Genomic DNA, 20,334 nt, shown 5'->3' with positions numbered 1-20,334 from the left:
ACCGCGATAGGAAGCGTATCAGTCGCGTATTCGTCACCGGACCTCCATAGGTGGTGGCATGATGGGAATCATTCCCCAGGTGAATTTCTCGCTCTTCCACAGCTCCATCTCTTCTGCCCCAATTTCTCGCTTGTCCTCGAGTTCAGCATAATGATCCTTGACGTTTTGGCTCGCAGTCGAAGATGATGTCGATGGTTGACCGAAAGCACCAAATGCGGATTGACCGAACGCCGGAGCTGAAGAGGCCGGAGTGGTTGAACCGAGAGCCGAGCCGAATGCACCGAATCCTCCACTTGCGAACGCATTCGTCGGTCCTCCTGCAGGAGTCGTCTGAGCAGTGGCCGTTTCAGGTGCGGGCGTGCCAAAGGGATTGGCCGCAGGCTTCGCCGCGAATGCTCCGAACGCGCCTCCAGAAGGTGTCGACCCGAACGCGCCACCGCTGGCTGTTCCCCCTGAACCGAACGCCGAACCTCCTGATCCGAAAGCGCTCGGTGCGGTGCCTCCGGAGCCGAAAGCTGAAGGGGCGGTTCCACCTGCTCTAAAAGCAGATGGGGCGGTGGTCGTCGACCCGAACGCAGATGGAGCGGTTCCGCTAGACCCGAAAGCCGAAGGTGCGGTTCCACCACTTCCAAACGCGCTTCCGGCTGTCGGGGCAGTTCCTGCGCTACCGAATGCGCTAGGGGCAGTTCCTCCGCTGCCAAATGCGGTAGGTGCTGTGCCTCCCGAGCCGAAAGCGCTCTGCCCAAAAGCGGGCGCTGTTGCCGTAGCACCGCTTGCTCCTCCACCAAACGCACCAAATCCACCGGTTCCACCGCTCGTCGACGCTGTGGCAGGCTTCGGGGCGGTTCCGAATGCCCCGAATGCGGATCCTGCGGCTGGAGCCGCTGGGGTGCCGAATGCAGATTGACCGAAACCCGTTCCCGCGGCCGGTGTAGTCGATGCTCCAAATGCAGGTGTGGCTGACGCGGTCGTCGAGGATCCGAACGCGGTCGTCGCGCCGAATGCGGGCGCTCCAAAGGCTGTCGATGCTTTGCCTCCAGCGCCAAACGCCGAAGTGCTTGCTCCTCCGGACGCTCCAAACGCTGAAGGTGCTGCGCTTGTTCCGGCGGAAGAGAACGCGCCGAATCCTCCGGACGTGCTACCGCTATTCGCAGGGGTGCCGAACGCGGTCGCAGGTTTGAACGCACTCGTACCCCCGCTTCCGAATGCTGATCCGGCTGTTCCACCTGACCCAAACGCGCTCGTCGCGGACCCTCCCGCTCCGAACGCAGACGCTTTCGCTTGTCCAAATGCACCGAATCCGCTACCAGAAGCGGCAGGCGTACCGAACGCAGTGGTTGCGGGTGTCGACGACGTGGCGCCGAATGCGGATGGTTTAGTGGACGAAGCGGCTGAAGACCCAAACGCGCCAAACCCGGTTGGTCGCGCCGGTGTGCTCGGTGTGCCGAACGGGTTCGGGGTGGCGGCAGAAGTGAAGCCGGTTGTCTTTTGGGAAGATGCCGTCGACGCCTGGGACAGGGCAAACTGGAACGCCTGGTCGAGGTTGGACAGGATGTTTTGCACGTTGTTTTCGGCCTTTTGCACCAGCTCTTGCTCGGGCTGACCCACCAACCGCGACTCGAATGAGCTGTCTGACTAGGCTACAAGCCAGGTGGTAAGAACGAAACGATCGGAACGTACGTAGAGGCTCGGGTTGTTGGAGGCTCTCGCTTTGTAGAAGTGCAGCCTGAGTTCCTCAGGACTCAGGTCCTGATCCTTGATAAGACTTGGTTCGTTCTTGCCTGGACCGTAGGATGACAGAACGTAGACAGGGCGTTCGAGAGTGAGGTCTTGTTTGATGCCGTCTCGGCTGGCGAGACACAAGATAGCTTAGCTGCGAGACACGCTTCATTGCGAGAAGCACACTGGCTCACCTGAACGTAGCAGCTGTAGTACCGGGGTTCCCCTTGGTCGGGATACTGCCATGAGAGTTGCGACACTCGGCGCCGAATTGGCAGCGACCTTGCTGGAAGAATCGGCAAAGAGGAGCCGACATGGCTCACTCGAGGGCTGGGATCCGCCGGCAAGGTGTTGCCAAGCTGTGCTGAGAAGCGCGTCGTGCCGAAGCGAGACTATGGCGCGCAATCAATGAAGGGTCTCATCGCTCTCAGCCGTCTCGAATTTCCATCGAGTGCGCGCGGCAACGCTGCTGGACATCCTATTTGCCTTTCTTCTCCGCACTACCTAGAGAGTCGTTTCCTTGTGTAGAAGAGTCGTATCCTTGTGCACGTCTCGAGCAAGCGACAAACGCATGGCGTGTGCATTGATGATCTCGAGTGGAAAGAGCTCGTTCGAGCAATGGAAAGGCGTGTTCAGCATATGTCGCTGACGAAATCCGGAGACTGATTCTCGCCCACGACAGATCCCGAACGATGCCTTCGAAGATGTAACTTTCAGTGCGAGCGAGCGTGAGAGAAAATCGAAGAGTAAGTCAAAAGTAGGAAAACAAGGTCGAGCACACAACCATGGCACGAGCACACAGCCATGGCACGAGCACACAGCGATGGTACGATCAACGTGGAAACAAACATTCTTAGGAGACCGATTCCCATTCCGCGAAGGGCAGTCTTGCAGCGTTTTTAGGCGAGAGATCAATTCTCTTTCTCAATTCTCGCTTTGATGTCGTGCCGTTGACGTTCCATGGTATACGAGCTCTATACAACCGTAGGTATCCGGATGTGTTGCGCTGTAAGCAGATTCTATTGACGGATGATCCGGACAGCATCATGTGCGACATCAGATTCGAGGAAAGCAGTCAACGCGAAGGGCTTGAAGCCCAGGAAGGCGCGGTGCCGCTGGCGTATCGCCCAATCACGGCTTTGTCTGCCCAGCCGACATCGAGCGTCAAAGACATTTACCACTACGGACCTCGCCTGGCTTTCGCATTCGAGCTCTACGGTGCATTGAAGGCTCTCGGTCTCCCTCCCATCGAAGTGCTTGAAATATTTGCTCCTCCTTTATGCAGACACCGAGAGCCTCGAATGCTCCGCAGAGCTCGAACGCGAGAGCTAGGCGAGGTTCGTAGTAGTAGATGTGTTTGACGTTGGATGCTGACGGGGCAGACACACCCGTGATTGGGCGATACGCCAGCGGGATCGTGTCGGTCTTGGCTTCGAGCTTTTCCCGTTGGCCCATCTCCTCAAATCCGATGTCGAACATGATGCTGTCTGAATACTCCGTCAAAAGAATCCGCTTGCAGCGGAATACATAGCATGGCCACACCGGTTTGCGACTGCGAAGGTAGGATTGTTAGCCAGAGTTGCGTTCAGCTTGTAAACAGGGGAATAAATGAGCGAAAAGCAGCTCTATCGGCGAGATCATTGACTTTGATCTTACCTTGTTGCGTCAATCATTGGCAGAGTTCAAGCTGTAGCAAAAGTTTGCGGGCGAATGTCGCCAATGCACGATTACGGCGTTGCACCTTGGCACAATTGCTAATCGTCTTGACAGCAGATGTGCTTTCTCTTGAAATTGAGTTTCCTCCTCGTCGGACATTGACGGTGAAGTCTATCGACCGCACTGGCAGAGCGTAAGCAGTTTCCCGCTCATTCGAATGTATCGCCAGATAGGACTTACACTCCGGCGCGCTTGCAGGGCTTCGTCCGACCGATCTTGCTTGTCAGGCGACAGTGGAGTAAGTGCGTACCCATGGCCTCGAGCCTCTGGGATGAGCGCGGTTGCACGCCTCGAGCTACTGCGTCTCCCAGAGGGGCAACGAAAGGCGAACGTTCCGGTCGCCACGAGAGTTTCGATAGAGAGAGATCGCGATGAAGCTATCTTCAGTCATTGTGTGAGGAGAGAAGGAAAGAGCAAAGGAAGCGTCTCGCCGAGCACAAAGGCTTTGCGGCCATGCGGGTCTCGCCAAGAAAAAGCGGCGCGGGAACAAAAGGCCTGTGTGCAAGAGGCGCGCGTATGGAGCCCTTCTAAAACTATGAGACAGAGGAAATACCTTGTCGATGCAAAGGTCTTTGCGTGTCTCACTAAAGGAAAAACGGCTTGGGAGCCAGAGGTCCGTGCAGACGCGCGCGTGTCGAAGGGGCCCCTTCCGCTTCTTCTGCTTCGCGTTCCCTTGTTGTCATGACCCTTACAGCTACAAGCCATGCCCACCTATGAAGAAGCTGGAATGACGCTCGAGGAACACGAAGCTTGGCAGCGTCGCGCGGAAGCGCTTCCTCTTCAAGTCGGCACAGAGCTGGCCTGGACTGGGAGCTCGCTCGAGCCACACAGTCACCCTCCTTCCGATTATCCACACACTCGCTCCATCTCACCCAGTCCTCTTCGTCCACTGGAATCGCGACTGTTGGACCCGCATGAAGGAGTCGCGGCGCAACCGTGGCGGCTTGAGCTTGTCGAACGGCTCCAGCCGAGCAAATGGGCTTTCAGTCAGGTTTGGAGGGCCATCGCAAGCCCGCGAGACGAGAATGCGAGGATTCCCGTCGTTCTCAAGCTATACCAGGAATCGCTATTCCCCTACTGGCAAGATGCAAGCTACTGCCGTATAGTGCGAGGCCTGTACCCCTGGAAGAGCAACGCAAAGAGCATTCGAGAAGCGGAATCGTACGCATACAGGTCAGTTTACATCATCCTTACCCAGTCCAGTGCGTGGCATTTGATGGGCTTGATCTTTTCATCCTGGCAGTATGGCACGAGACTTGCAGGGATCAGACATTCCACTCTGCTACGGATTTTACACCTTCCAGCAACCTTCGGGCGAGGTCTCCGTGGGAGTCGTCCTCGAGGATCTGGAGTACAAGCGAAAGGGTGTTTTGTTGCCAAAATATCTGGAAAGGCAGGTCAAACTCGACTCTCTCACCTTCGAGAACTTCGATGATATCGTAAGTTCATGACTTTTCCCTCCCGGATGACATCAGGCAATGCTGACGTCGAACTACTACAGCTATGCGCCGCTCTGCGACTTCAGGGCCGTCTACACAAGTTTGGCATTAAATATGCCCTTTGCAGCGTTTCTCAGTTCGTGCTTCTCCAGTCTCCAGCCGACCGGAGCGCCAAGTACTGGACTTTGGTAGGGCTCGGATTCAGCGAGACCAGACCCAAGCTCGAAGATGACGAAGTGGAGGAAGAGGCGATTCGGAACGGCACGTCTGACGAGGAGTCGTGGAAAGGACGGGATCAGGGAAAGTTGATGGGCACGGCAATGATTGTATTCCATTCGATCGACGACGCCTTCGACGATCTAGCGGGAGGCTGGTATCAGATCGAGATTGCGCGCAAGCGCCTCGACTTCCTTCACGACCACGAGAGGCTCCCGAGACTGCAGCAGCAGAGGGAGCAGCGGATCGAGCAGGACAAGCAGCGGCGGCAGCAGCTGGGGCAGCAACCAGTTCGATACTGGTGGACCGGAGGAGTTGATGATCAGGCGGATTACTTGAAGGCTCATGCCAAACGACAGAGGCGCATTTACGAGCCATACGACCCGGAGGCGTCGGATGAGTCGGATGAGTCGGATTAGGTAGCATAAGATGGTTATTCAGACCTCTTGATGTTCGGTTGTGGTACATACTGCTCCTCTTTGCTTCCTGTAGTTCTGCAGAGAAGGATCTGTCGTGTATTTTGTGATCCTAACTTTCTTGTTTTGCGCGAGGTTTGTCTGCAGCGAGTGGCGGCGTTCGGCTCGCTGACGAAGCTATTCTTTGAAATGTTGACGATCTCTTCGAGGACTGGGAGAAAACTTCGCGCCTTTGGAGACTTGACCTCCAAGAATAGCAAATGCAAGCGAGGAGAGTATCTGCCCTTCTGACAAAGGACACAATGAAAGGCGTGATAGCCGAGCCTGAAGTGGAGATCGAGAGGTCGGGTCTCGACACAAGAGTGAACCGAAGAAGAGAAGCATCAGGGCTGAGGGCGAAGTATTCACTCACACGAGAATCAATTTCACACGCCCTCACGTGCGCCGGCGCTCCACAGCTGATTCTCATCTTCTCTCTACAGTCTTGACTTGTCCTGCAGTATGGTCTCTACACGCGCACGCTCGGCCATTGTCGATGCTTCGCCAATCGAGCCTGCAGCCAAGCGCGTCAAGCGATCGAGGCCCACCGAGCCAACTACGTCATCCAACACGAAACGAAGCGACGCGGGCGAAGGCGAACGAAAAGCCAGGACCATCGTGCCCAAAAAAACGCTGCCACGATGGAAGTCGCAAGAAGAGCCAGAGACTGTAGAAGCGCTGGCTGAGAGGCAAGCCTTTGTTGGCAAACGATACTCTCCCGGCGACGGACAGCTCGATTACGCGCTAAGCATGTTCAGACCGACCATACGCATGTATTCATCATGCTGATGAGGCATACGTTCTGTAGCTGAACCGATCCCTTACCGAGATCCGACCACGCTCGAATATGTCTTTCCCGACTTCCCGGCGTTCAAACCCAACTTGTCGCCGCAGGAGATTTTACAAAAGGGCGCATTTGATGGCGGCTACTTCCGGCCGGTGAAAAGCATGAAGAGCGGGAGAGAGCTGCATGAGGATTGGAGCGATCTTCCGCTCGACGCCTGGATCGATGGGCGTGACCCTTCAATGGTACATTGCTTGCCTATTTTGACGCCCTTCCGCTCGGCAATCCAGCTCATTCTGTCTCTTCCATCAGTATCTGACTAGACCAGAAGGCGATTTCAGGGATTCGGTCAATCGATGGAAAGCGTTTGTCGGACAACCTTATTCGGAATGGGAAAAGAACGGCTGGATCGTCGAGGAACACGACGCGCGCGGGTGGTTCCAGTGGTACTGCCGATTCTGGCGCGGGCGTAGATGTGAAGATGACGAGAGACAGGTCGGCAGGTGGGTCAGGGTCGCAGGCGAAGAGAGCGGGCGATGGCGGAGGATTCTGCTCGAAAAGTACAGAAAGCAGGGCGTTCGTAAGGCCTCTTGCATAACGTATTTCGCTTGAAGTTGAAAAAGCTCACGGTGAATCGGACTCGAATAGATTTCGTCGAACCCCTCGAAGAAACTGTTTCGCCCGGCATCCGACAGACACTCCATCACTGGGCGTTCGATCCAACGACAGACGCGCTCAACAGGTTCAGGGAGGAGAAAGGAGAATTGGTGGCTGACGAAGATGCAGACAAGCTCGAAGATGAGGACGAGGCAGGGCGTTCAGATTCAGAATGAGCTCGAATAAGGCCAGCATATAATACCGGTTCGTTGATCGGCTCAGATCGCTGTAGCTAAGTGTAATACAGGTGAGGACGAAGCAGCAGGGGCCAAAGCGCGCACGATTCACGACAAAGCGCGGTGCTTCCCTAGAACAGACTCCTCCAGTCGAGCTCGTTGCACTGCACTTCTTGGATTCAACCTATTTCGAAGCGGAAGGGTGAGAGTAGGGATCCTCGAGTTGGAGAAAAAGATTACCCCACTTGCAATTGGCGAGCTCGTGAGCCGTTTGTCTTCAAACTCGTCCCGCGAGCTTGCTACGCGATGGCGGTCGATGCTCCAACACGCACAGTCGATGCGGTCACGCGACTGTGTTACTATCAGGGCGCTTCGCCTGCGGCTGTGAGTCTCACCGCCTCGTTCGCCGATTTCATCCACCTGACTGCTGCGGCGATGTCCAGTGGCTCCGCTTCGTGCGCCAGGTTGGCGACGCGGAGACAGACCTTGAAGAAGAGGCTACAGGTACTCGGTATACATCGCTCTGCCCAGGCGAGCACAGCTGATCGTCGCGCGCGTTCGCATTCAATAGACTCGCTCCTCGCCCTTCTTACAGAAGCCGAACTCGCTCCGCCGACGATATTAGGCCTATTGAAGCATGCTATCGAGGCGCAGCCAAGCTTGATCCGACCTCTGCACCTGGCGCGCGCGCTTTCGCGACCTGCCGCGACCGCCCTGCCCCTCTCGACGGTCGAAGCCATATTTGCGCTACTCAACGCAACTAGTGACGCACAGAACAAGCAGACAAATCTGGTTGCCGAGGAAACGGCATACACCTTGGTTGCCCTGATTGACAATGTCCTCTCTCGCTTCTACGCTCCCGGCACCGACCTCTCTGATGACAACACGACACGGTGGACAAGTGGCTTTCTCGCAACGCGAGCCTATACTCTCAACGCGAAGAATCTCTCATTCGAAGCCTTGTCCACCTGCGCGCTCAAAGTCGAATCGCTCCTCGGGGCAATTTCTGCGACTTCAAGGTGCAGATACAGCTCGAGACATTCTCTGACTACCTCGTTCAACGGCCTGCTCGGAAAACTCAAAACGAGGGGAAACAAACGCCGCTCATTCCCACGGTTGTCCAACCAGGTCAGAGGTCCAGACATGGAGCTATTCGCTTCCAATCTTGTGAGGCCCATTCGTGACGCGGGTGTGTCTAGGCTGCTCACAATCGCATCTTTGTCTGAATAGTTCTCGTCAACGTCACGAACACGGGCCCACCACGGGGATCCAGAGATTCGATTGTCAGCCATTCTCGAGTACCGACAGTCTGAGGCCGACTTCAGAAACACCGAAAAAGAGCAAGCAGCGGTTGAAGCTCTACGAGACTATCTGAAGGCCTCGCTCTCGGCATATTCCAACAGCACGAAGTCCGATCATGTCAGAAGGAGCCTTTTGGCGAATTGCGTGCGTTTTGCCGGATTAATCCGATACCTATCGGCTAACGTATTTGGTCGATGGTACAGGTGCCTAGAGTGTTGAACGGTGCTCTGGGTGGTCGGGAACTATATACACGGGCGGTGGCACAAGCATTGAAGATCGTACAAGAGACACCAGACCAAGATGAGATGCGGCTTGACAGTGAAACGTCAGTTGTGCCGAGCCCACGTTGCAACCGAGGCCGAGCGCTGATTGTATGTACAGCTATAGTAGCCATCCCATCGCTCTCCTCATTGCTGGCATGGCTCGTGAGAACCTCGTATCCGACTCGGAAGCACTCTCGGTGGTCCCGTCGATTCCGCTGGACCAGCTACAGCTGGTGAGAACGCCAGCGTCTTCTCGCAGAGATTCTGAACATGACTGACTTGACGAGAATGCAGGCTCCATCCGAGCGCCTTCCGTCCCTCGAAAACCAGGATGCAGAAGAAATCAGACAGGCGCTTGCAACCCTGGCTACCGATCTCACGGCACAGACTGAGCTCTCCAACCGTATCTGTCAAGTCAGTCATTCTTGCCACTGAGAGATGGTACAGACGACAGTCTGACAGACCTGCGCTCCGTAGACCGTGGCCTCCCATTGCGCCCAGTCGGACCTTGATGCGCTCACAGCGCTGTGTGATGCCCTCTTGCAGGACACGACTGCTCTGCAAATTGTTTTCGTGCATGAACATCCTCGGACTCTACTTGCGCCAATCCGCGATACCCTTGATACGCTGGACACCGCGCAAGACAACTTTGGTGCGATGCTTTTCCTTCTCGATTGGTTGGTCATTCCTTGAACTCACAATCAATGGCAAATTCAGGCGAAAGCAATCTGGTCGAAAGATACGGAAATCTTGTGCTATTCGTTCAAGTCGTCGTACAGCGCTTCGAGGTTAGTGACGTCTTCTCGCTAAAGTCGCTCTCGCTTTGCCCCTTGGCTCATACTTTGCGTCCCTCGCTTAGCTTGTCGACAACCTCTCATACCACCTGGGATCTTCGGCAAGTTTCCTCAACTCCTGGATTCCGACATCGTCTGCAGCGTATGCCTTGTCGGCTCTCGACGCGGAGAGCAAAACGGCCGTTGCTGGCTTCATCGGCGCGCTCTTTGGTGACGGAATCTCGGACGACCTCATGCAGTGAGTCACTCCCAGAATGAGCCGGTAGATGAGGCCTTCTTGCTGATTACAGTCCTGCGAATCGCAGTGCCACTAATCCTCGCACCCTTCTGCGCATCGCGCCCACCATTCTCAAGCAAAGTCTCGTCGCATGCCAGCACGGCGCGGTTGACCTCGAGAGTCTCAAAGATGCGCTCTCCTACTTCCTACAGGAGCTGCTGAGCTTCACCCTCCCTGGGGTTCTGCATTGGCTGATTGGAGAAATCGAACGAACTCCGTGAGTGGCCTTCTCTCGGCGATTCTGAAGTTCCCGCCAATCTCACCTCACATCTCAATGACATGTATTGTCGACAGTCCCTCACCAGCTCAAAACGCCATGTACGACATTCTTCAAGTCATCCTGTTTGCAGAGGCACTACCGGAAACTGTACTTGAGCTTGTCAGCTCAGACTTGTCGAGCTTGATCTCGGGCGTCACACCAGCGTCGTTTGATACTGCGAGAGCCAAGCGGCTTCTCATGGAGTCCTTGAAGAGGTCAGAGAAGCTCGCAGCAACTTCGGCAGATCCCACAGGTACGTCCAAGCCCGATACGGTAGCGCCCCTCCTTGCGGACTTTCTGTTGAAACCCATGCTAGTCTCTTCTTGGGATGAGCAACTGCGACATCACCTCGCAAGTTTGTGCCAGGCTCATTCGGACGAATCGAAACCTCATCCCGACGCGAAGCTCGTCCATGAGGCGCTCACCCATGCCTCAAAGCTGTACTCGCCCAACCAAACAAGCCTCGACACCTTGTGGCAACTTCTCGAGGACCTGCCCGATATTCCAGATCCACCACCTCGAACCTTGTCTCCCATCGACGACAAAGCGTGCGCTCGTTGGATCCAAATCCAACGGTGTGGATCTGCGCTTCTGACACAATCCCGACCCCTCTTTAACGCCCTCGTTCACCAGACTCTCCCCAGTCTCCTGTCGACAATTGCGCTAGCACGACTTGCTGTGAATCCACTCGATCGGAAGAAGGTCGAGATGCTGGCCGACATTGTCGCAGGATGTTTCATCCTCGTTCTAGCCGACAATACGAATAGGGACGAAACCGTTTCGGACCTTGAACAGTTGGTACTCGAAGTGAAAGCTCGACTCGATCACAGCAACCGTAACAATCCAGCCAAGGAGGGCGAGGACGCGGATCAGCCCACTCTTGTCCAAGTCTTTCTCGACCGCCTGTCTAGCTACCCTGTGCTCACAAACGCTTGTCCCCATCTGTCTGCTTTGTCGTAGTCTAGCAACCTCTCTCGGCGTTCCCTGTGTGGGGGGTAACATACTACTTGCGTTCGCGGGGAGAAAAATGTAAACAATCTACTTGATCATCCGTCGTGATTTCACTCCCAGTCCGTCCATTCGAAGGGAGGGGGAACATCTGCAATCGGTCCCGTCAGAAGATCGTCATCGTTCGTTCCGGCACTCGCTGTCTCTTGTGTAACCGTCGTCGCGCCTGGTGCCGGTGCCGCCGGAGTTTCAAGTTGTTTGAGAACCTCGAGTTCGACGAGTTCTTGAGGTTGTTCAGGTTTCGAATCGCGTACGAGCAAGATTCCACCTCCCGAAGTCGAAGTTCGGTTCGAGTCGGAAGCAGAAGGGAAAGCTCGGACGGGTACGTAACGTGAATCGGGAAGGAGCGCGATCGATGCCAGTTGGGAAGGAGTGACTCGAGACAAGTTCTCGACGTTGTAGGAAGACGGTTCAGGTGCTTTCCGAGTTTTGGTCGGTTTCGATGACGTCGAGGTCGAAGGTTCGTCACCAGTCGTAGTCGCGGCGGTTTCAGCATCATCCTTCATTTCGGCATCTTCTGTTGGTGCAACATGCTTCGACTCGTCCTAAGCGAGGGAGATCACATTATCAGCTTCCAGGGAAAGGGGCTTGGAATACGGAAGGAATCTCGACAAACCGTCTCCATGGTGACATCGTCAGCTTTGTTCTCGGCTTCCTTTGCCTTCTGTCGGGCCGTTGCTTTCGCAGTCGTCGAGAGCACGGCCGTCTTGACCTTCTCGACCGTTTCTTTTGTCGGAGGTTTCGTTGCTGGAGTGTAAGCGTGGAGGGAAGGCTTGGCGTTGCACACAAATTGGAATTTCGGGATCTGTCGCGGCGAACGCAGAAAATGGACACGGGAGCAAATGATCAGTTCCTTGTCATGTCATTCACAAGTCTGCATCGTGAACAAGAGCCTCACCGCAAGATCCTTGTTGATACCGATGATGGCGGTAGGAGTGAAAGCCAAACTCAAGCAGTGCGCAAGTGGGAACCAGTACCAGAACTGTTGGAACAAGGCCATTCCGACAATCGCCGGCATGTTGCCACTGCCACTCTTGTTCTGCATCGAGATGGTCACGTTGCGACCTCCAGCGTCGATGATTCCTTGCGACAGGGCCGCACCGAATTTGGCCATCGCGTCTTCATGCTTGTCCGACAAGATCTTGGTGTACTTTTGTCGCACCGAGGCCACATTCGGAGATGATGCGTCGTTCTGTTGGATCAGGATCATGGCGAGCGCCATGCAAGCACCTTGACGAACAAAGTCGACGGCATCTTTCGTAAGCGGTTCAAGGAGAGCGATAGCATCCTATAGATTGTAGAACGATTCGATTCGTAAGGCATTCTCAATCGTCCAGGGCAGAGTTTTTTTTTTTTGACTTACCTCGAGACCCGTTCCTGCGCAAGAGATACCGAGAGCCATCGCACTACCGTACCTGACGTGCGGGTTGTAACTCTCACTCAAGAGCTGTACGATGCGCGGCACCTGTTGAGGGTTGCGGAACAGCAAGAATCCGAGAGCAGTGACTGCCGATCGGCGTACATCGTCCGATACGTCCGACACGGCAACGTGGAGAAGCTTGCGAATGGCCGCGTTCGAACCCGTTCCAGCGTAGGCGAGGGCAAGGGTGTAAACTCCTCCGTATCGAAGGATGGCATCCTGGAAGGAGAAATTGAATGGTCAGTTTGGTTCGAAGCAACCAAAGAGTAAAGATTGTCGACTCACAGCATCGCCCAACAGGCTTTCGATCATGGCATCCGCCTCTTCCTCCTTGCCGTAGAGCACGAACGCAATTCCGACTGCCAATCCTCGGATGATCTTCTCGTGCTGAGTCTCATGCGCGTATTGGACCATCTCGTCGAGGGCCTTTGCAGATCCCGAACCGAGCATGACGAGTCCCATGGCGTATCCGGCCGCTTCTCCAGCGATGGCAGAGTCGTTGAAGAGCACGTCACGGAGCGCATCGTAAATTTCTGAACCGATCATACGACCGCCAGGTCAGTCGACGAGTCCAGATGCGACGACGACCGATTTACTCACCTTCGTTACCACTGCCCATGGCAGCGACTCCGAGTCCAAGAGCAGCACCATGCATGATGACTTCTTCCTGAGTATCCTTGAGCGTTCCAAGCAGGTAGTTGACCGTCTCTTCCTTGCCGTGGTTCGCGTTGACGAGTCCCAACGCGTACAAACTGCCACCTTCCGAATAGACACTCTTCGCCGCGGCACCTCCGGCGGCTGATCCGGGAAGGTACGGTTCGAGGATCGTCTTGCCCTGGGCGAGGTTACCCTTGTGGATGACTCCGAGTGCGGCGGTCGTTGTGAATTTCGACCAGTTGGAAGCTTTCGCGAGCCAGTCGAGGTTCTCGCGCAGGAACAAGTCCGAGGTCGTGCCGGCGTTCGCGAACGCGTTCATGAACGAGACGGCCGAGTGGTAAATCGAATTGCGTGCCTCGAGCGCACCCTGTTCAGTAAAAACAAATTAAGACTCTGTATCTGGACGAGGTTTGGGTATGAGCGTAGCGGACCATGGTGTTTTTGAGGATCAAGAGATCGGCATGGTTGTTGCGGTACAGGAATTCGAGGTACAGTTTGATGCTCTCTTCGCCACTGAGAATCGCAACGATCCGCTCGCGGTGGCTCGTTGCGGGTCCTTGAGTCTCCGGAGCAGCTGCTGGCGTGTTCTCTCCCTCGACTGCCGGAGCTGAGGCGGAAGCTTGAGGCGCGGCGGGCGCGAGCGAGGTTCGGACGACTTGCAAGAACTCTTGGGTTGCCGTTTCGGCGAGGTCGAATGCGATTTGGTAGGCTGTGAGCACCTTGTCCTCTTCAGGTTCGGTTGAAGATTCGGTCGCAGGGCCGAGGTGGAGAAGTTCAGACAGGAGCGACGACGCGAGGGACGGGTCGTTGAGGTACACGAAGCACTGAGTGATTGCGAAATAATCTCGGTCGGGCACAGAAGAGAAGAGTTTGATGAGGAGATTCAGGACCTGTCGGTGCGAGAGGAGGATCAGCGGCCATCTAGTAGTCACTCGCTCGTAAGAGTCGATTTCGCACCTCGTTCTTGTACGACCGAGAGCTGCTCGCAACGACGACGCCTTCTCGCACGACAATCTGCAAGATCCAGTCGAGGAGAGAAGCATCCTTTGTCGCATTAAAGATGCGTTCGACGACATCTAACCGATGAGCAGCGACGGCAATACCGAGCACCTGAGGGACACATTCGCAAGCTTATCAGGTTCAAGTCGACGGATGGATGAATGCAAATGGGATTGAACGACTCACTTGCTTGTATTCGCCATCTCGCTCGCATCGTTCAAACATGCGTTCGACGATCGCTTCTAGCCGACTGTCTACGGGCGCAGCCTGATCCGAGTTTCCCGGTGCCGTTGGCGGCGAGACTGATCGCTGCGCGACGTACTGGTCGATCGCTTTCGCTGGAGGACACAATTGGAACCAGTGGTCAGCGAGCCAACGCCTCGCGCAATGATTTCGAGGGAGGTGGAATTGGAGCGCACCGATGACAGTTTCGACGTATTCACTCTCGGCTCGACCGAGTTGTGCGCCGCCTTCAATGTTGAACTGCTTGCCCGCTCCGAGAGCGAACGCGAGCGCATCATCGAACTGGCCGAGATGGTAGTACAGCTTCGAGGCGACAAGCGCGGCGAGTTCGCGTGCTTGGAACGCAGTTTGTTCGGACAGAGCCTCGCTGTGAGTCGTGAGAGCGGCGCGAAGGAGCGAAGCGAGGAGATGACGAATGCGGCACAGCGGGACGTAACCAGTCAGCCTGACAACAGGGTTGGAAGCAGCTACGAGCATGATGGACGCACATGGTGGTGATCTCGTCGACTGCCTCTGCCCAGAATGTATCGATGTGGCGGTTGAGTTGAGTGAGAGCGTTCGCTTGGAGCGCCTGTTCCGACTCGCTCAGCAACGACAACAGACCTGCAGCGCGATCGAAATACGGTCAGCTACCGTTCCAGGGCTCGTGAGCTGTAGAGCGACTCGCCCTGTGCAGATTGTACCATCGCTGATGAGATGGCAATTTGGTGGAAACCAGCGAGACGAGTCGACGTCGTCGTAATCCTTCCTTCCGTTCCCTCACACTGCTCGCTGCTCTCCCTCGAACGAAACCGTTTTCTTGCTGGGCATCCTGTACGGAGCCCTTGCTCCTTATATAGGTCGCGGCGCCAATTCGTTGCTCAAGCTCTCTCCTTCGAGCCGTCTCACGTGCCGGCTCTCACTTGGGCCACCGACACTCTCATCATCGTGTGACGCTGAGGATCTCTCGGAGAGCCTACGCCTAGGCGAGGCTTCAGAGAGTCGAAGAGGCTGATATTGATCGGCTACAAACATACGATTCAGAAGGGGTAACAGATAAGTTTTAGCGTGGTGGTACAGGTACTGATCGGGTCTTGGGTAAGGTAGGGAATACTGCAGAGGAGTTCTATCTATCTGGGCAGGAAGGCGAGGTATAAATTTCTTTCAGATCTTGATGTTTCTCATCGGTTTGCGAGCTCATGAGCGGCGTTCGAGTTCGTTGATCCTGTTCCGAAGACCTCTGTTCTCGTGTTCCAATTCGCCGACTCGATCCCTCAGTTGCTCGTTGTCGGCGTGCAACCGACAGTTCTCCTTGGCCATGTCTTCGATCGCTTCGGCTTTCCGCTTCCGACTTTCGCGCGCTGCGAGCGTGTTGAGTCTTCGACGTTTCGTCGCCTCGTCGACCAGGTCTTGTGGTGCCACCTCTCCGCTCTCGAGCGCTTTCGCGTGTCGTCGCAGGACTGCTTGCGGGATAGGTTTGCGCGACGTGCGTGAAACAGTTCGATACTTTCTCTCCTGGATCGGCGCGTCGAGCGGCAACACCGGAGGCGCATTCGAGCGTCTCGTCGTCGCAGCGGTCGCAGACTTCGCCGAAGGGGTCGAGACGAGCGGGCCCCGTGAACTGCGCGGCGAGCGTGCGCTCGGACCGGGCGAAGGGATCCATTCGGGGTCTTCCTTGACCTGGACCATACTCTCATCTGTTTCTTCACCGTTCTCGACGGCCTCAAGGTTGTCGAGTTCAGGAGCTGGCGAAGGAAGGGCCGCGAGACCCTCGGTCGAGCACGCGTCCAGCAGGTTTTCGTAGGTTCGCTGCGACATGACGGGCGAGAATGCGCGAGCACAACGGTCGGTGCCAGGCCCACAAGAGTCGGGAAAGGCTGCGAGAGTCGATGCGGACGGTGAGGCTTGCGAAGCGATGTAGTCCGAAACGAGACCACTCGCGGGCGTGCCGAACAAGGTCACGCACGGTCGTCCTTCTTTCGCAGGTGAAGCCGTATTGTCGAGTAGGAGAGGCGACACAGCTAAGTCTCCGTGCTGAGGGTGGTACTGCGGCGCGGGAGGCGGTGACCAGTAGTCGTCGGAGAACTGGGGCGAGGCAGAGTGACTCTCGAGCCCGAGCGGAGATTGAAGCGTCTGATCGAATGCAGTGACACGAGCGCACGCATGGTGGAAGCTCGAGGAGGAGGAGGACGCGGTTGATGGACGACGAGGCTGAGGCGGGATCAGGTGGTGAAAAGTCGCGGGGGTCGGAGGAAAGGCTTGTTGCATCGCACCCAGCGGCACATCGTCGAAGAGACTGAAGTCTGAGGATGGAGAGAGCGCAGCGTTGTCAGTTTCGCATTCGTACGGCTCAGTGGAAAGAACCTTGAGCGAGAGTCTGCGAGAACTGAGTGGGAGTGGGTCGTCGAGGGGGAGTGGAGGGACGAGCGGAATGACAAGAATGTCGAGTGACAAGGACTTACCGACGAACGGATCAAAGTGATCTGCATGATCTTTTGCGGAATGTCCGAACTCGTCCGGGAGGACTTGGTGCGTCGCTCCAAAGAGGGGCGAGCCTGGCGTGATCATTGGTTCGCAACGCATCGTTTGGTGTCCATGCCCGCGTGCGGAGACCACGTCGGCGTACGCCGGACTTGCAAGACCAGGGACACCGGGATTCGTAAGCGCTGGCTTATCCATGTGATCCCTTGCTTCGAGCGAGGGCAGAGGTGCAGGGGAGAGTGCAGCTAACCCAATGATACGGAGAAGAGGGTAACGAGCGCTTTGTACAGGCAACGAGGCTGCAGGAGAGAGAGGAATGGTGGTGACTCGGCACGGAGATCACCCTCGAAAGAGATGTCCGGTGGGGGGAGCCGGGCCCCACGGGACGTCCGAGAGGTGCTGTCGCCGACAAGAGCTAGCTGGACAGAGGTGGACGGGCGGCGCAAGTGAGTTCGTGTCTGGATGAGCAAGAAGATGTAAGAGAGAAGAAACGGAAATGAGGATTGACTTTCGACTTTGCCTGTTTTTGACATGTCGCGGTTGACGTCGCGTGATCCGCGAGCCGGGTCGCGACGATCACTTTGTTCAGCCGCCGCCGATCTACTTTGTTCGCGCCTTTCTCTTCCGTCACTTCGGGACAAACGCGACGCGATCATCGCGTCCAAAAACGCGGTCAGCGCGAACGATCCGAGCGTATATTTCGTTTTTCAAGCCTGTACTACCGCCTCTCGCGCAGGTACACTGTTCTCAGGCTCGGTCGACATTCATGGTAATTTTGATTCCTTGCGAGTCTACTGAACACGCTGCGGGTGCTTGCGAATCTACAATTCGGTCTTGACTTTCTCCTCCCCTCCGCTTGCCTTGACTCCGACGGGAACTTTTTCCTTGTTCGCCTCTTGCGCCTTGGCATACATCTGCTGAGCAGTCCGTTCTTCGGGCGTCGGCACAAACTCGTAGATCGCGGCCTTGACGCTCGAGATGGTGCGCTTGCAAGCCATGGTCCAGATTGAAACCGCAACGGCGCCTGCTCGAGCAAAACAGCCACGTAAGTTGAATAAGACGTGCAGTGATAGAGCGAAGAAATAAGGGCAGGTACGGACCGGCAGGAGCTGAAGGGAAACTCAACCACCAGCCGAGCGGACCGAACCAGCCTTGGGGCAGCCAGATGACCGGGGTCTTGCGGTGGTAGGACGAGACGATGAATGGGATGATGGTCGTCAAGAGCCACAGGGCCGACTTGAACGAGGTCTGGAAGCGAGCCTTGTGTGCGGTCGAGGTCGAGTCTGTACGAATTTAGGAAGAGTCAGATGTCTGGCGGGAGGCTGAGCCAAGACCAGAGCAACGTACTGGTAGATTCGAGTTCGGCGACGGCCTTGTCGAGCTTTCTGCGGATGCGAGCCCACTTGCTGAACTCGTCCTGGGAGGAAGTCGCGGCGAGATCGGCGCGGAGCTGGAGGATCTCGGCTTTCTTGGCCTTCTGCGATACCGACGAGGGGGCGAACGGAGTGTAGATCTGCGTAAGGGTTCAACAAGAAGCGTTAGTCACGACAGGGTGGGGGGACAGACGCGGGCCGAGGATGATGAGACTCACGAACGAAGCGAGCGCGTCCGAGCCGATGTACTCGATCAGCTGAATGAACAGCGTGCTCAGCAAAAGCCACAGCGCAAGTTCCATAGTGTGCAGGCTGCTGGTGGAGAGAGAGACGACGGTCGCCGTGCATCTTGTCTCTCGCTCCTCGGACCTTGTCCCTCAACCTCTCTTGTGACAGCTTCTGGTTGCCTGAGCTGTGCCTACTATGGCGACTCCGACCGCATTTGCACTCAAGCTTGATCCGGCGGCCGCAGCCGCGTTGGCGGCACAGAAAGCAGCCGAGTTCCATCAAGACCTCAACGTCCGCTTGACCTGCCCTGATTGCAAGGACGACACCGAGCTGCTAGAAGAGTACTCGTCTGGAGATCTCGTCTGCGGCAATTGCGGTCAGTCGCCACCGACCCTCGCCTCCGTGCTTCCTCGTATTCTCGCTGAAGCCTCTCGCCAATACAGGTCTCGTGCTGGGAGATAAAGTCGTCGATACCAGATCTGAATGTAAGCACGCCGATTCCTCAGGCTTCGACCCTCTGTCAATTCTGGTGCAATTCATTCAAGCCCGTCTCAACTCTCGCTCCCTTGTTCTCGTTGTGTCCTTGCTCGGCGGGCGATTTTCACAGGGCGTTCGTTTGCCGACTCGGAAGGAGACGACCCATCTCGTGTTGGAGGCCCTCAGGATCCTCTCCTCGACCCGTCTGAACAGCTCACGACCGTCATTTCGTTCAAGGACAACAACACGGGAGTCGCACGCGCGCTTCAGATGGCCGCGTCCCGCGTGACGCGAGACTCGCAGAATGTGTCGAACCGAGACCTGCCTGGCGCGTATGCCCAAATCTCAACCATGTGCGAAACGATCAGTCTGCCCAAGAGTATCATCGACACGACCAAGATGCTGTTCAAGCGATGTGACGAGGAGAAGCTCCTACGGGGCAAGAAGCAGGAAGCCGTCATCGGAGCGTGCATTTTCGTCGCGTGCAAGCAAGGCCGCGTCGGCAGGACGTTCAAGGAGCTCATGACCCTGACCGGAGTCGACAAGAAAGTAAATGCCTTCTGGACGCGATTCGCCACGAGCACCATCTCATGCTCTGATGCTGACGTAGGACAACCTCCTTTGCTACAGCAAATTACCGACTGCTTCAAAGTGATCCAGAAATCGTTCGAAACGATGACTCCGCATGCCGCTCCTTCAACCGACCTCGACTCGCTCATCACTCGATACTGCAACCACCTCGGTCTGTCCGTCCCGATGCAGCGCGCGTGCGCCCTAACCGGTAACAAGGTGGTCGAGGAAGGCATCCTGGCTGGTCGGAGCCCAATCACGATCGCAAGCAGTTGCATCCTGTTTGTCACGACCCTCTTTGGATCGAGGATCGATCCGCGCAAGATTTCAGAGGTCGCTGGGGTACAGGACAGTACGATCAGGACAGGTTACCGGTACGATTCATTCTCTTTCGCATTGGCTTGGTCACGACATCTCACTATCCGATTTGAATCAGGTTGTTGCTGCCGTACAAAGCGAAACTCGTGGACCAGAGATGGTTCGACGAGTCGAGAAAGGAGAAAGCCGATTGGAACAGGATTGGAGGGGATCCGAATGCTGCATCATCGACGACTGCTTCAGACGGATCTTCCACCTCGCCTTCGACTCCAACCGCGACGAACGAAGTCAAACCCGAATAAAAGGTCATGACTTTCTCTCACAGCCAACCCTTCCCCTGTTTTGCCTAGGTCGCGTTCGTCGCGATTCCTTCTTTGCTCTACTTCCTGTCTTGTCCTTTGTCACGTACTTCGCAACCTGCTCAATCTGTAACTGTTGTAATCACCTCGTTTTGTCGACTCTGCTTTCGCTGGCTCATATCCACGTCTCTTGTGGTGCGCCGTGAGGCAACGAGAGGTTCAGAT

At 56.0% G+C, this 20,334-nt stretch overlaps 8 protein-coding genes across 8 annotated transcripts; 4 read left to right on the top strand and 4 right to left on the bottom strand.

Moving 5' to 3' along the window:
* Positions 1-33: 33 nt before the first annotated feature.
* JCM15063_003085 (uncharacterized protein) lies at positions 34-2,035 on the bottom strand (the record flags this gene model as incomplete). Its single annotated transcript, XM_076678680.1, has 3 exons — positions 34-1,599; positions 1,681-1,849; positions 1,914-2,035. The coding sequence occupies 3 exons, from the start codon at positions 2,033-2,035 to the stop codon at positions 34-36; spliced, it is 1,857 nt and encodes a 618-aa protein (XP_076534172.1).
* Positions 2,036-4,138: 2,103 nt separating this feature from the next.
* Positions 4,139-5,509, top strand: JCM15063_003084 (uncharacterized protein; the record flags this gene model as incomplete). The annotated part of the gene is made up of 3 exons (XM_076678679.1): positions 4,139-4,608; positions 4,679-4,874; positions 4,937-5,509. 3 exons carry the CDS (start codon positions 4,139-4,141, stop codon positions 5,507-5,509), a joined length of 1,239 nt encoding a protein of 412 aa, XP_076534171.1.
* Positions 5,510-6,007: 498 nt separating this feature from the next.
* JCM15063_003083 (uncharacterized protein) lies at positions 6,008-7,162 on the top strand (the record flags this gene model as incomplete). Its single annotated transcript, XM_076678678.1, has 4 exons — positions 6,008-6,293; positions 6,354-6,574; positions 6,642-6,909; positions 6,978-7,162. 4 exons carry the CDS (start codon positions 6,008-6,010, stop codon positions 7,160-7,162), a joined length of 960 nt encoding a protein of 319 aa, XP_076534170.1.
* Positions 7,163-7,468: 306 nt separating this feature from the next.
* On the top strand, positions 7,469-11,017 carry JCM15063_003082 (uncharacterized protein; the record flags this gene model as incomplete). Its single annotated transcript, XM_076678677.1, has 12 exons — positions 7,469-7,546; positions 7,606-7,666; positions 7,734-8,329; positions 8,393-8,608; positions 8,668-8,789; positions 8,852-8,960; positions 9,022-9,141; positions 9,205-9,379; positions 9,445-9,515; positions 9,587-9,759; positions 9,827-10,015; positions 10,093-11,017. The coding sequence occupies 12 exons, from the start codon at positions 7,469-7,471 to the stop codon at positions 11,015-11,017; spliced, it is 2,835 nt and encodes a 944-aa protein (XP_076534169.1).
* A 101-nt stretch (positions 11,018-11,118) lies between these two features.
* On the bottom strand, positions 11,119-15,070 carry RPN2 (proteasome regulatory particle base subunit RPN2; the record flags this gene model as incomplete). The annotated part of the gene is made up of 12 exons (XM_076678676.1): positions 11,119-11,610; positions 11,682-11,870; positions 11,964-12,353; positions 12,429-12,704; positions 12,771-13,018; positions 13,086-13,509; positions 13,574-14,032; positions 14,100-14,252; positions 14,328-14,479; positions 14,561-14,751; positions 14,873-14,987; positions 15,052-15,070. The coding sequence occupies 12 exons, from the start codon at positions 15,068-15,070 to the stop codon at positions 11,119-11,121; spliced, it is 3,108 nt and encodes a 1,035-aa protein (XP_076534168.1).
* A 490-nt stretch (positions 15,071-15,560) lies between these two features.
* On the bottom strand, positions 15,561-17,042 carry JCM15063_003080 (bZIP transcription factor; the record flags this gene model as incomplete). Its single annotated transcript, XM_076678675.1, has 1 exon — positions 15,561-17,042. One exon carries the CDS (start codon positions 17,040-17,042, stop codon positions 15,561-15,563), a length of 1,482 nt encoding a protein of 493 aa, XP_076534167.1.
* Positions 17,043-17,665: 623 nt separating this feature from the next.
* Positions 17,666-18,519, bottom strand: GET1 (GET complex subunit GET1; the record flags this gene model as incomplete). The annotated part of the gene is made up of 4 exons (XM_076678674.1): positions 17,666-17,868; positions 17,945-18,127; positions 18,192-18,357; positions 18,436-18,519. The coding sequence occupies 4 exons, from the start codon at positions 18,517-18,519 to the stop codon at positions 17,666-17,668; spliced, it is 636 nt and encodes a 211-aa protein (XP_076534166.1).
* A 121-nt stretch (positions 18,520-18,640) lies between these two features.
* Positions 18,641-20,112, top strand: SUA7 (transcription factor SUA7; the record flags this gene model as incomplete). Its single annotated transcript, XM_076678673.1, has 5 exons — positions 18,641-18,821; positions 18,889-18,930; positions 19,053-19,471; positions 19,553-19,866; positions 19,929-20,112. The coding sequence occupies 5 exons, from the start codon at positions 18,641-18,643 to the stop codon at positions 20,110-20,112; spliced, it is 1,140 nt and encodes a 379-aa protein (XP_076534165.1).
* Positions 20,113-20,334: the final 222 nt, after the last annotated feature.

Source organism: Sporobolomyces koalae (genome assembly GCF_050403365.1).
Source record: "Sporobolomyces koalae JCM15063 DNA, S_koalae_JCM15063T_v1_ctg16, whole genome shotgun sequence".
NCBI lineage: Eukaryota > Fungi > Basidiomycota > Microbotryomycetes > Sporidiobolales > Sporidiobolaceae > Sporobolomyces > Sporobolomyces koalae.
Note: the sequence above shows the minus strand (reverse complement) of the source record. Positions and strands in the feature narration are given on the sequence as shown.